General features: G+C 40.0%; 1 protein-coding gene across 2 annotated transcripts in view; it reads right to left on the bottom strand.

The window, feature by feature from the left end:
• The window catches only part of ptpn4a (protein tyrosine phosphatase non-receptor type 4a), a 58,847-nt gene that overhangs the window by 31,217 nt on the left and 13,657 nt on the right, over nucleotides 1–13,973 (bottom strand). For both annotated transcript variants that reach the window (XR_002169738.1, XM_019882395.1), the window contains exon 2: nucleotides 3,986–4,140. Coding sequence is in view for 1 of the 2 variants with exons in the window: in XM_019882395.1 (XP_019737954.1) it covers nucleotides 3,986–4,123 (138 nt within the window). In the remaining variant the exon portion in view is untranslated. The remainder of the gene's footprint in view (nucleotides 1–3,985; nucleotides 4,141–13,973) is intronic.

The following is a 13,973-nucleotide window of genomic DNA, read 5'->3' as shown; positions in this document are numbered from 1 at the left end:
CTCTTCATCGGCCTACCACAATCACTGACACAAATAGTGTGTCCGTGCGTGAAAGTGAGGAGACGAGGCGCAGACAAAATACGTGGTGACAGAGGGCATCCGAACTGCAAGGGGAAATAAAAGATTGTGACACAAGAGGGCTCGTCTTCACTGAACCACGCCAAAATGCAACTTGCGGGAGAATTAACTTACATACAAGTACATTTGTATAACATGCTTCATAAAAACAACTGAATGCTGTGCTTCAAGTGCTTCTTTTTTACTCTGCGCAGAACTAAAAAGAAATAAACACACACACACACACGCACACGCACACTTCTTGGCAAAAAAACAGGGCAAAATCTTTAATAACCAAATCTGTTTATTAGCCATTCGGGAATTTCCATTGACATCACATGATGAGGTGATTACAACTGTCTGATGAAGAAACAGTCTGCCCCCCCCGCATTAACCATAAAAAAATACACATTTTTGAGAATTTAGATAATCTCAAGAAATAATCTCCACAAACTGTGAACTAACGGCTAGCATATCCGCCTCACGTTCAAACCTAGAATGTATGTTATGTTCATTGAAGGCGACAAATTGTCCTTCCTTTAGATTTCAATGTGAGTCAATAGTTGTCCAGAATGTGCCCTGTTTAGGCCCTACCTTTCAACCAAAAGGATGGGCTCAAGGTCACCTGGGAGACTAGTCAGGAGCAGTAGATTAGAAAAAGAATGGATGAATACATGGATGGATGAATTTCAACAAAAAAAATGTGTAAAAGTTCACAAACTGTATTTTTACAGTTTTAAAGAAAATGTGACCACCTCATTCATTGGGAACCTCATTTAACTTCTGAATGCGCAATATTAATCTCCGCATGCCTCCATTATAATCGCTTTTAAGTTACTTATTCAGTACCGTACAATGGAACTACTAAGATCAAACACAATCCATTCTATCACTGTTCTGGTCATCAATTTGTTCAGATTTCTCTTCCTTTCTGAAAATAGAATTAATCCAAAGTCACATTATTTAAGTTCTAGTGAGGTGATATAAATAGTGTCCGCAACACTGTAATTTAGTGGAAAGGTGAACGAGTGATGAGTACATCCACCTCATAGTTTTAACACTTTGGGGGTTACAATTTCAGTGACAGAGAGTCTCCATGCTTCAACTTTTGCCACTCCCCCGCCAAAGCAAAATATATAGATATGTTAAGTTATTTAAAACAATTACAATAAACTACTGTAAAACGCTATAGATCTCACCATGTATATTGTAGAAGTGACTTTAGGCTTTTCCCTCTCAGGGGTAGCCACAAGTCACGCACAGTTTTTATGCGAGATGCCCTTCCTGATGCACCCCACGTATTTTTATCTGTCCCTGGGAACAGCAGTTGAGCGGGAACCCAACACAATCTGTGTGAAAGGCAGTATGTACCACTATCACAATCCTAGCACTCATAAACTATGTACACTGTCGGATCAGGTGGTGCATGCGGGCACCAGGTAGCCTCCAAGGACCCCAAAAGTAGCCCATGAGCTTGATCCAAACGTAGCTCACCAAAGATGAGGCATTGCAATTTTCTAGGCATGTTGTATGAGTGATCACTTGAAAATGTAAACAAATGAAGAGATTGATAGAAATAGTGTTGTATATGGGTACTTATCTGTTTCCTAAATAATCATTGAGAGAAATAATGAACATGATCTGCAAAAGTGAATGCCAATTACTAATAGAGCTACCACTAACTAATCTTTTTAAAATGTATTATCCTATCAATTATTCAACTTTTTCAGGATAGTCCGTAAATTATTGCATGAACCAATTTTGGTGGTCGAGTTTGCCGACTTTATTTCTAGCCCAAATAATAACACATAATAATGTCGTGTTTAACGTAATTTCAGAAAATGTGTTATTTCAGACTGATAGCTCTGCACTATTCAGCAGCCAGGAGTAGCTCTCAGCTTCAAAAGGTTGGTGAGCCCTGCTGTCGATACTGTACTGGTATGGCTGGGCAACGGCCAGCTAGATCTCACTTGGAACCCAGACACATATTTTTTATTGTGAAAGATCATGTGATACAACATGGCCTTTAGATTGGTTTGGTTTTGGTTCCGACTGTGCTTCCAAACTGGCACAATTTGAGGCTCCATTGTGGAAAGAACCTTTTTAGTCTTAATGCAAGGTTCAACAGATCGCTCCATGTAAGCAACATGCGTGTGCGGCATTGTTTCTGTTCCCATGACAATAAGCAAGTGCCTCTGGATTTTCACTCGCCATTAGAATGAAGGCCGGTCAAGGCTAGAATCAATAGAAGTATTGTGGCTCGCAGGATGGCTGGTCTTTCCAGGAAGTTACTGCGGCTGCGGGGGTCTGATCAATGACACTGACAGAGACCGAGTCATTCATTCAGCTCCATGCAGGAAAGGGGGATTGTGGGGAATCGTGAGCAGGAAGCAGAGAGGGTGAGTGGACAAAATAATGTATTTTCATTTCGTTACTTTGTGATTGTGGGATGAAGCTGGATGCATTTCTTGGATAAAAAAAACCTCATGTGCTTGGCATTTGACATGACGTTTTGAATAATATTTCAATTCCCTTCCTCAAGCTATTCCGCTTTGAAGACACTGAAAGTAGCTCAATAGCCAGAGGCATAGGCTTGGTCTCAGCAACACACCCAAGCACCACCTGCATCAACAACGAGTGCAGGGACATCCTTCTATATTGTCAAATTCGAAGACACACCCTTCATCAGGGCATATTTGCTTTACAATGAGCATGCAGGTGTGCGTTCTGCACTCAAACACGCACAGGACCATGTCTACAACAGGAAGTGATGTATCTGGAGTAATGTCGTTGGAAGAATCGTGCATGTTTTGTGAGTCACAACAGGGATTTTACTTATGAGCAAGTCATTCTCGACAGGCGTATCAAAACAGACACAAAGGGGGAATTGAATGTGTTCGCGCATCTGGTAATAGACTGCTGTAATATTAGTCAGGACCAAACGTGACACCTCCTTTTATGTGAGGCTCCACTGGCTGCAAATGTGAAAAACACCAGAAGACATGCAGACAGATATAAACGCACCATCATCACTGTCTTCTATGAGTGGCCTTAATCAACCACAGAAATCAGCACTTTGATTCACGTCATAGTGCCACCAAAAGTAATAACACACAGTACATTTCTCAAGTCAAAATAGATGAAGGGTCCGGAAGACTCACTCAACTGAAGTGGTTGTAGATGCACAGTTAGTAAAGCGTGAACATGTTTACAATTCAATGGGGGATTCTTTTTGTATATCTAGTATTTCAATGGGCTTCCTGAAAAGTACTTTGTTTTATTAATCTGTAAAGTACCTTAGTTTACAGTGGTATTGTGTTTTAAGATGATTAATCTGTAAGTGAAATTCTATGCAAAAAGGACTTCTTAGGTCGACAGAAATTCTTTAGGATAGGTTGGAGAGAATGTGTTTTTGACATTATGTTCTTCAATTGACTGGAATTGGTATTTTTACATAATGCATCTATTCTTGCTTCTTGTCAAAACATTTTGGATAAAGCCTGTTTTTAGGGGCATGGATCTCACCATTAAAAGACAATTTAATACGTATCTTGACACATGGGGTGCAATTCAAGGCCTATTGGATTTTAAAGTGAAATGATTTGATTCAGTTTTGATGCAGTGAGTTTCTTGTTGTCATTTTATATACATGAGAAGGAACTTGTCAGTACTGTTAATGTGGGAATACCTTCAAAGATATACAGTATCCCTCCAATAAAAGATAATTCGATCTATTTTAAAGTTCATTCAATTTGGCTCGATTCATTAAACCTGCATCTTCTAAATCAAAACGGATTTTAGGAATTGTTTGTTGTTACATCCCTACTGTTTCTGTCTTTCATTTAAAAGGAACATGTGTTTGTGGGATGAGCACAACACCGAGTATTATTTCTCAAGGCTGAAAGGCAAGCTCCACTGAAGTACTTACGCCGACTTTAAAAGCCTGGACGGTGTTGTCCAGCAGCAGTACGTTGCACACAACCTGTGTGTGGTGCCTGTCTCGCTCCAGCTCCGTCGCCCGGACATTGTAGGATCTGCCAGGAGGCAAGCGGAAGCGCGCGCTCATCACGCTCCTACCAGGGTCTGTAAAGTTTAAAAAAAAAAAAAAAAAAGCAGGAACGGGATGTCAGTAATGAGTGGAAGAAAAACATAGCAAAATAGGTAGAACTATAAATCGGAGCGTTATCAGGGTCAGTGTGTGATCTGTGAACAAACATGATTGTACATTATAGCACAGCGTCATAATGATAAAGCAAAGGATGACGATGATGTGCCTTCCATCCCCCATCACTGCAACATGGCGAGAAAGATTGTACAAGCAAAGACTTGCAGCACAAGCTTCATGTCGAAAGAATGTCAATAAGTACCAAAGAAGCAGCAGATACCGAACGTGGAAAGTACATTGCGACAACAGTACTTAGGGCTACTTCGAAACAGAATGCCACAAAACCAAAAACAGTTAAATAACAAAGCTGACTTTTTTTTTTTATTCCTTCTGCTTCATGATCTCAGGCACGTTTAAGTGAAGAGAACCATGTAAAAACAAAAACCCAATAATAAATACATCATTTTTACTGAGCAAGTCTTGTTTCAGAATAGCAGTCTATTAAGCCATCCATCCCCTTTCCTTGAAGCCGATCCGAGCCGACTTTGGGCCACGGACAACAACAGTTCCAATTCAATAGATAGCCTGCCGATAACTTTTGAAAACTATATTCAGCTATATTTGTCCTTTTTTGCTCTTGATTATCAATTACTCACTGGCTTCTGGTTGTGTCACATTTGCTTTCGAGCAAGCAATTGTACAACCACTTAGGTGTTGTGTTTATTATTTTACTTTGTTAACTGTTTTGTTAAGCGCTTTGTTACAGCTACCGCTGTTGTGAAAGCGCTATATAAATCAGCGTGTGTGTGTGTGTGTGTGTGTGTGTGTGTGTGTGTGTGTGTGTGTGTGTGTGTGTGTGTGTCAAAAAAAGCCCATCTTGACCGCTTGACTCTTAGCAACTACTGCCCCATTTCTAAGCTTCTCTTTGTGTCAAGAATTCTTGGAAAACATGTAACAAACCAGTTATTCACCATATTGAATGGATGCAATATATACAGTATACACATGCAAACTCCACATCGGAAGCACTGAGCTCAGAATCGAACCCTGGACCTCTGGCACTGTGAGGCGGACGTGCTTACCAATCCTCCACCGTGCCACCCCCATTAAAAATGTTTATTTATTTATTTATTTTTGTCTCCTCCCACGTGATCCATCATAACAGTAGTCCATATTGTATGATATTCCCTTAAGAGTTATGGTCCTGTCATCGGGCACCGCTTTCTTTGGTCTCAAGGGCTGTGTGAGCACATTAAGGTTTGTGTGCAATTATGCATGTTGAATGGTTCCCTGATCGTGTGAGTTGCTTGTTGTGAACATCTTGGTAGAACTATTATACGATATAAATCTGAATCCAGTAGCAACAACTCACCTTCTTACATTTAAAAAAATAAAATAAAATACAGTGCAGTAAAATATTTATGGTGTTACAGTGGTATCTTGACTTATGAGTTTGTTTCCGGGAGCAAGCTTATAACTAGTGTTTACTCTATGTTCTTAAACAAATAATTTGGGGCATTTGTCAAGGTAACACTGTACGTGAAGCACGAGAATCCAAAAAAAGCCAATAACCTCCCTGCAGTTGGCTGGTGACCAGTCAAGGTACCACTTCACCCACAAACCTTATGAGGACAAGCTCTATACAAATAGGATGGTCGGATGGACAGGAAATAAAATCCCTTCAGCGGCACCGAGACTTAACATACTGAATCAATCAATGTAACAGCAATTATTTCATACACCATTCTTTTTTGAGTGATCGATACTATCAAGTGGCCACACGCAGACAGTTATGCCATGGACACAAAGACAAAGCTTGCAAGAGCACCAAACACCAAAACGAAGGGAAGAAAGAGTTTGAAGCACTGCTGAATGCTGAAGGAAGGGACAAGCGGACGCTCTACTATCACTGGCTCACAGTGGGATACATAAATGATGAGGACTGACACACAGACTATCCCCACAGGCTGGCTTGCCTTCCACTGCTCTCTTCGTGTCCGAACAGTTTTGTGCGACCCAGCTGAAGACAAATGCATCACATACATACACACAGAGGAGAGGAGGATATTAACTGAAAAGTGTGTGGACTTAATTACATTGTTTTTCCTATAACAAATCTGTGTGCTGTAAAAAATGAACAAACTCAATAGAGTGGCAATGCTAAATTTAAATGCGTCTTAGCATCATACAATTGGGATTTTGAACATTTTCCACAAAAATATACCTCTTTAATCACGCTAAGCTTTAGAGTAACGTAGACTAATTCACAAATAACTTATACAAATAACTTTGTACAGTACTGTAGTCTTGGCTTTGCCCTGCTGAGCTGGACAGGACATCCACACTCCCCTGAGAGACGGATATGGTGCTCCGGAAGCACGCTAACATTATTGCTTCCTGCAGGCAGTAGTGCTTACAAACTATGTGTGTGTAACAAGATCCAACAGTCTTGTTCTCTGCTGGGCTCCTCCAGCGCTCTCTCCGCTTATCGTAAACACAAACAGTCCTGCAACCTTTCCTGTCGGCGGGAACAAACTCATTTAAATACATGCAGAAAACACCCCTAGTGTCACACATCACCGTTCACACAAACATCAACCACGGCCCAGTGCCAACAATTCAAACCCAGAAGCACTGTGAAACACCTGAACATTGCAAGAGTGTGTGACTCAAACCCTGATGCACCAAACTATTCGCCCTCGTTGCTAAAGAATCAATCTTCAAAATAAGTTACACTCCCTTCAATTGCAGAACTGAATTTGCCCTATTCATTTTTTTGTTTTTTTTATCTTAATTTATTCGAGAGATGGGCCATGAATTGTATTGTTTATGGAATAATTGAAATGAAACGATGCCACAGACAAACAGGTGGTGAACTGCACAGCTACCTGTGTGGGACCTTTTACATGACTTGAGTTTTCTTAATTACTAAATAAATAAATGAAAAAGATGTCCATGAGGCTTTTTAAACAACATATCTAATTAAAACAACCCAAATAGAGACTGAAAAATTCCCTCTCTGGATTTTCCAGACAGTCTGGGCACAGCATTGTGGGTTTGTCTGTATCCGGCAGAAAGTCACATTTAACTTGTAAACTTCCACATAGACAATGACACAAGCCGCCGGCACGCACACCAAAAGGAACTGCCAAGCAGTCAAACTTTGAAGGGTTAGTGGGAAGACTATAACTCCTCTGAGGAGCCCAGAAGCCAACAATAATACTTTTTATAATTTCCTCAGGAAGCAGAAGCAGGGTTTCCAAGTGCACCAAACTAAGTGATTTTGTTCAAAGCTCGAGCAAAAATCATGGTAGCTAGCCCTAAAACTCACTAAAGGTTGTGATGGAGATCAGTATACCTTGAAGTACAGAGGTCTCAAACGCGTAGCTGAATAGAGTCTGCTGTCAGTGCTCCAAAATATCGCAAAAGCATGTGAAATCATTCAAGTGTAGTCAGCACTCCAGAATTCACCAAAAAGGTGCAAAAACTCAAACCACTGAATCTAGATGTGTGAAATGAACCATGTTGAGATTCACTCAAACATCATGTGATGGGGCAGCCAATTTTTAACTGAAACACCTAACTCAGTTTGCTTTAGAAATATTCCAAGAACAAATGTGCGAGCAATAATTATAGAAGCAATAAAATTCAACTGAGTTTGCACCTAACTCTTGATGTTCGATTTGCATTATTTGTATAGTTTGCATTTTTGGATGCATATGGGCTTTAAAGCCCTGAACCAACAACATACATAATGACAACAACAACAGCATATGTGGGGACTCAAGCCACTTGATGATCAGATTAAAATTCAGAAGACTAATATGAAATAATGCAGATTTTTCTCATTTTATAAAATTAAGGATTCATTTTTTTACAACTAAAACAAATTATGGCTAACGCAAGGCTATATAGTACAGATATATATATATATATATATATATATATATATATATATATATATATATATATGATACACGCAAAAGAGGTTCACAACTAAGTGACTCAGTAAGATACAGAAGTAGGCCATTCGTAATTTTTCGCAGATGATACAGACTATACAGTATTGATGTGAGTATTGTTATATTGTCTGTCTGCCTGTGTTGCTGTACTATTTGTGTTCTGCTATCTCTTGCTTAGCCAATCTATAATTCAAAACTGTGATAGCCAATCCACATGCAGCCAAGTGAACTCATTCACATGACGCTGCTGACTACCTCTGCCTTTGTTTATTGCATTGCATAAGTTTATTGCAGTGTCAGCAAATTTCATGGCAAAGCCAAGAGTTTACCCTTGAGGAAACATTTACTGGTAGTTTTATGAACATTAAAATCATAATTGTGTGATTGCGTCTACTCTTGGTTCTTCCGAACAATCTTTTCTAGTTCCTGTCACTGGCAAGTGCTTTTCTTAAGGCTACACAACTGGCACTGCAATGCAGTTAGTGGATAATATAACAGCTCGCCTAGCTTCTTTGGTTAAGGTCTTAAAAATCTTTGTGTGCAACTGTGCATGTGTACAAAATAATTGTGCACAAGCGCACATTTGGCCTTTGGTGCATAAGTTGAAAAAAGCAAGATAAAGCAAGGAAGCAGGCAGACAAGTAATGTTCGGGCTTCCGCTCTGTTTCAAATGCATTACACAGCTACAAAAACATCAAGCTTGAACAGCCACCCGTATGGAATGTCCCTCTCTAAATGCATGAATGAAATGCATGCGTCAGCCTACCTGGATTCATTGATTAGAACACACGTCTGATGCTGCAGCTTTCACCAAGCTTACTCCAACATTTACAGGAATGCTAATATTATATGGGTCGAGCTTCTGCCATTTGTAAAGTTGCCCCTAGATACCGCAAATGTCGTTGCTGTTTGGTCTGATATACTGTATACCCACTATTGGCTGTTGTTTATTGGTCAGCCAACATGGTTCAGACAAAAAGCAAAGCAATGTGGCTAGATTAAACCATTTCTTGCAATGTATTAACAAGATCACTACTTTCTAGTACAGCATGCAAGCACACCAAGATGCGTATGGTATGTAAAGTAGAAACACAAAACACAGAGAAAGAGATCCAGGATAGATTAAAGCAGCACATTCCTCCTTTTTTCTCTCTCCTGCTGACTCTTACATTCAAATGTTAGCAGGGGTTGTGCTTCCACCATCATTTACCGAAATTTACACCTTGTCAAATGGCTATACAAATGCTTCTAATGGTCACAGTTAAATCCTCAAGGTACAGCTCCAAACACTTGACCTTTAAGCGAAATTTGCAGCTCAATAATAAGACCACAACGCATCATGGATGGTCCACGGTGCCTTGAGATACGATTGACCTAAGATACAAGATACGAGCCGTCATTCGGACGATTTTTTTTTTTTTACTTTGAGTTGCAGGCAAAAATTGGAGATGTAAGCATTGTTTGTCGGCAGACAACTCAGCTCTCTTTAAAGTCGATGTTTCGACAAATGGCGAACAATTCTTCAAAAAGAGCCGTTTGCAACCCGTTTATTGCCACTCCCAGTTGATGGTTACTGTCAAACTAAACATAAAACAAAGAGAAATGCACATTTAAAACAACCACATACCTTTACCTTCAAGTCAGCTATCTTAATGATAACGCTTCATGGGAAACACCATAGTATAATGTATAGCATCAATGTGGTAGTGTTGATCACGCTTTCAGCAATGGATATTTGAACATAAACAGTGTGGCAACACATGTAGATAGACAATTTAACAATACTCATAGGCATATACATATTCTTCATCCTGTGTGCATCTCTTACAGTGGTTATGAAACTTCGTTTCAGACTGAGACATAAGTCATTATACTGCCCCCTGTGGCCAAGTCACTCACACCTGAGGGCGACACATTGAATTCATCATGATACATAAACTGTTTCATTCTTTACCTTCTATTTAATTGCGTAATTAATGTATGTTTTTTTAATTACAATATAATTTCTGTAATAAAAACTAATTACATTTTTTCTTGTTTTGTTTTTTTGGGGGGGGGGCAACAACCGTTTAATGGTATTTTAATTCATGAAGAAAGACAGTTTGTGATAAGTGTTTGGAGTTATGAGCGTGGTCACCAAATGAATTCAAGTTGTATCTCAAGGCACGGCTGTACGGGTTCCAAAAGTCATGCATACTGGCAAAATGAATATTAATTAATTAAAACCCACACAAAAACACAATTACAACTAGGTTAACTTTGCTCAACAATCACCGTCACTGTCAGATAACCAAGTTGTCCTAAGAAACAGTTGGTGCTCAGGCAAATGCTAAAGCAAAAATAATCTCATCAAAGTTTGGCCTATTTTGAGGCACCTGCTTTACACTGCAGACATTTTTCTTGGAAACTCTGAATAGTCTAATCTTGCTTTTTCCTGAGAAAGAAAATTAAGTTTAAGTTTAAGGACATAGCTTCAAAAGGTAGATGGGTGGGGGCGGGGGTGCTACTAGGAAACAGCTTTCATCAACTGCCTTATCCTTTGAGGCCATACAGGTCATTCAATGCCTTCTGTAAGTGTGTCCTGTTTATTTTGTCAAAGCATGAAAACTCATCCATCCATTTTTTGGACCAATTTCCTCAATAGCGTTCGTTGTCAGTGGGCTTTGGTTGTTGACATTCATGTTCATTGTTTTGTTTACACAATTGAGATGTAATTAACATGCCCAAAAGTTCTTTGCGACAAGAAAAAAAAAAACACTAAAACTGTTGGTGATCGTTTGGCGAACTCTTCCGACCTTGAACTAACCCAGGTGAGAACGCAACATTCGTTACCTTCGAAAACACACAATTGTTCGCAGCTCAGTGGCATAGGGGCTTTACAGACAGAAAAAAATGTGCATTTTGGTTCTTGAGTGTCTGTAGGTGGGGATAGCAGTCATTTTGTTAGCTATACTAGTTACACTCTGGACTGTGCTTGTGGGATTCAAAACAAAGACTCAGTATACATTTTGGCTGAGGATTTTTAAAAAACATTATGTTCGTGTATTATCCCATATAAAATAGAGTTGTGTGGGAGGGCCTGTCTTTGTACCACTGGCTGTACGAAGAGGTGAAGATGAAAAGATGCTAAATAAAATGGTGTCTGGAGTAATCCTGACTCTTGGCCACTACTTGCAGCATGCAAATTAAAAGGTGCATGCACATCTTAACGTGTTAAAAATCATACAAATGATACAAATCTCCCAGCATTGGGCTTTCTTAGCAAAACTTTATTTCTGCTGGCATCATTCAACCAGGCCAAAAACCCTGACTCAGAGGTGCAGCCTTTATTTTATCAGAGCTGGCACAGCTTTGACATCAAATACTGCGTGGCATTTAAGGAGCTTACCCAACGTTGATTCTCAATAGTCTGACTGCGGCCAGTGTAATGACTGGTCACAAGGATATTGTGACTGGCATTTTGTCATGGATTATCGTGTTGATAATTCACGTTCATTGATTTGTTGACAGAATTGAGATGTAACCCCTACGTGTACATTTAAAATATGTCATGTGAGCTACGAAATACTTGAGGTTTGAGTTCGACGTGCCCGTGACATTACAGGAATTAATATGAACCTGATGTCCACATGGTATATATGCAGTTCAGTAATTCATAGAAAACTGCATTACATATTAGAGACTTCCATATCCATAACAAATGGGTTATACATAGGAGCCTGTTTCAGATTAATCTGACTTTACACAAGATTAGTGCAACGTCTGACCTGAATGACGACGAACCATCGAAACGGATTCACTTCGATTAAAAAAAAAAAAAAACCCTGCACAAGAAAATGCGATCTTAATCCAACAAAGAACACCCTGACCTACTGATAGACAACATAATGCAAAGATGAAAAAAGACGCCCAACATACACACTGAGAACAGACACAAGAGCGCGGACATGATTCAAAAGCCTAACAGAAAATCACGAACCCTAACTAGCATGTATCATGAAGACTTCAAATTGGATTATCATGATACCAATATTGTGACTTCCATACTATACATGTGTAAAATACCTCAATTCCAATAATGAAATGATACCATTGCAAAACTCCGTAAAAGCAGTCAAATCATAGTCTGACAGTATAAATTGAAGTTCACCACTGGAAAGTAAATCTAAAAGCAAAACTATTCATTCTTTGTAAATGCCTGACGCTGAAAATGTACTTCCAGCTTCATACTCGTGTATTTATATGAGCATCTGCTTGGACATTTTTTTTTGGGGGGGGGGGGGGTTAAATGTATTATTCACATTGTACTGTGCAGGCAGCCAGTTTCATCTCTGGCTTTATGTCATTACACTTCTCCCCTTGGCCTTTGGTCATCACTGTAATCCTTCTAAGAGAAAAAAAACAACAACAAAACATCTGGAGGTAATCCTTCATCTGTGAAATGTGCTGATGTGACACAAAATAATAATTTGAAGTCTAACATTTGACATTAAGGGGAATCTTCTTTCGAGAAGATTTCTGTTCCATTTAATATCAATGAGGCTGATCTCCTTCCTGCTACTACAATTTATCACCAGCAAAAACAAACTGAGTGCAACTGTACAAAAACATTCTCCAACATCTGAGAATGTCCCTTAATCTGCCTTAGGAAAATACATGACCTACAAAACTATAAAGCAGAATTATAAATCGGTTAGCCATTGTTAATCAGCTGCTCGGCTAACGCTTAAGTGGCGCTAAAATATGCAAAGACGACCCAAGCCCAATGATGTGTCCTGTATAAATGTGCCCCAAGAGCTGTGATGCATTGTCCTCTTCCTTAGCGGCTTTCTACTGGCACCCAGGCTGAGCGAGAGCGGGCAGAACCCGCCGTGAGTCAGCCAAAGCCAGCCCCCCGCCTCACGTTGAAATCAGAGAAACCACAAGAATGTAACAGCTTCTGTTATTATCCCTCCCTGCTGCCTCAAGTCCTGATAGCTTGCCCCACAGTGAGGCTGCCTCCTGTTTCCCCTACTTGTCTTGTTCTCTCTCTCTCTCTCTCTCTCTCTCTCTCTCTCTCTCTCTCTTTTTCTACCTCACAGCGATTCCGCCTTGTTTGCAACAATCTTCGCCACCCTCGGGTTGCGTTGAAACACGGAAACGTTCCCAGGAAGCGAGCGTTGTTGCCGTCCTGCATGTCGCGTCTGTGTGTGTCCTCCAACCAAATGCACTATTTTGCACAGATTCCTCGTGTCGTCGTCGTCGTGACGAGTGTCTGGATGTCTCCTCGTGCTCCTTCAAATAAATAATGCACATGAAAAAAACGTTGCTGGGTTGTTTTCCTTGCCTGCTGGGGAGATGTGGATTTTGATCAGAATGGGTTACTTTCACTCAAGGTTGGGTTAATTATTTTTGACCCAGCAGATTGGGTTGAAGAACTGACACTCGTTGGAATTTTGGACGGTTTGAGGTTATGATTTGACGATGAAAGGAAAATGCTGGTTCCAGGCTGACAACAGTTACGAGCTCAGTGAGGTTGGACCACCTGAGAACATAGAGATCAAGTTATTCAACAACTGCAGGCTGACCCACTTGAAAATATCCTCACTAGAGGGTGTGAAAGTTTTTTTTTTTTTTTTTGCTTTGTCCTGAGAAAACCTCAAAAAGTAGCCTAATTTTCCAACTGTGGCCACTGGGTGGCGCCGAATGCTTGGATTGATTCAGTTGAGGTTTGCTCTCCACCGGCACCAGCTGTCACTCACTGGACCATGGTCATTGTAGTTAAAAATTTGCGGGAAAAAAAATCAGTAACAAACTGCATTGGTGCCCAAAACAAATTTTGGAAATAAACCCAACTACAATTATAGTAA

Source organism: Hippocampus comes, unplaced genomic scaffold (assembly GCF_001891065.2).
Source record: "Hippocampus comes isolate QL1 unplaced genomic scaffold, H_comes_QL1_v1.1 scaffold111, whole genome shotgun sequence".
Lineage (NCBI taxonomy): Eukaryota > Metazoa > Chordata > Actinopteri > Syngnathiformes > Syngnathidae > Hippocampus > Hippocampus comes.
Note: the sequence above shows the minus strand (reverse complement) of the source record. Positions and strands in the feature narration are given on the sequence as shown.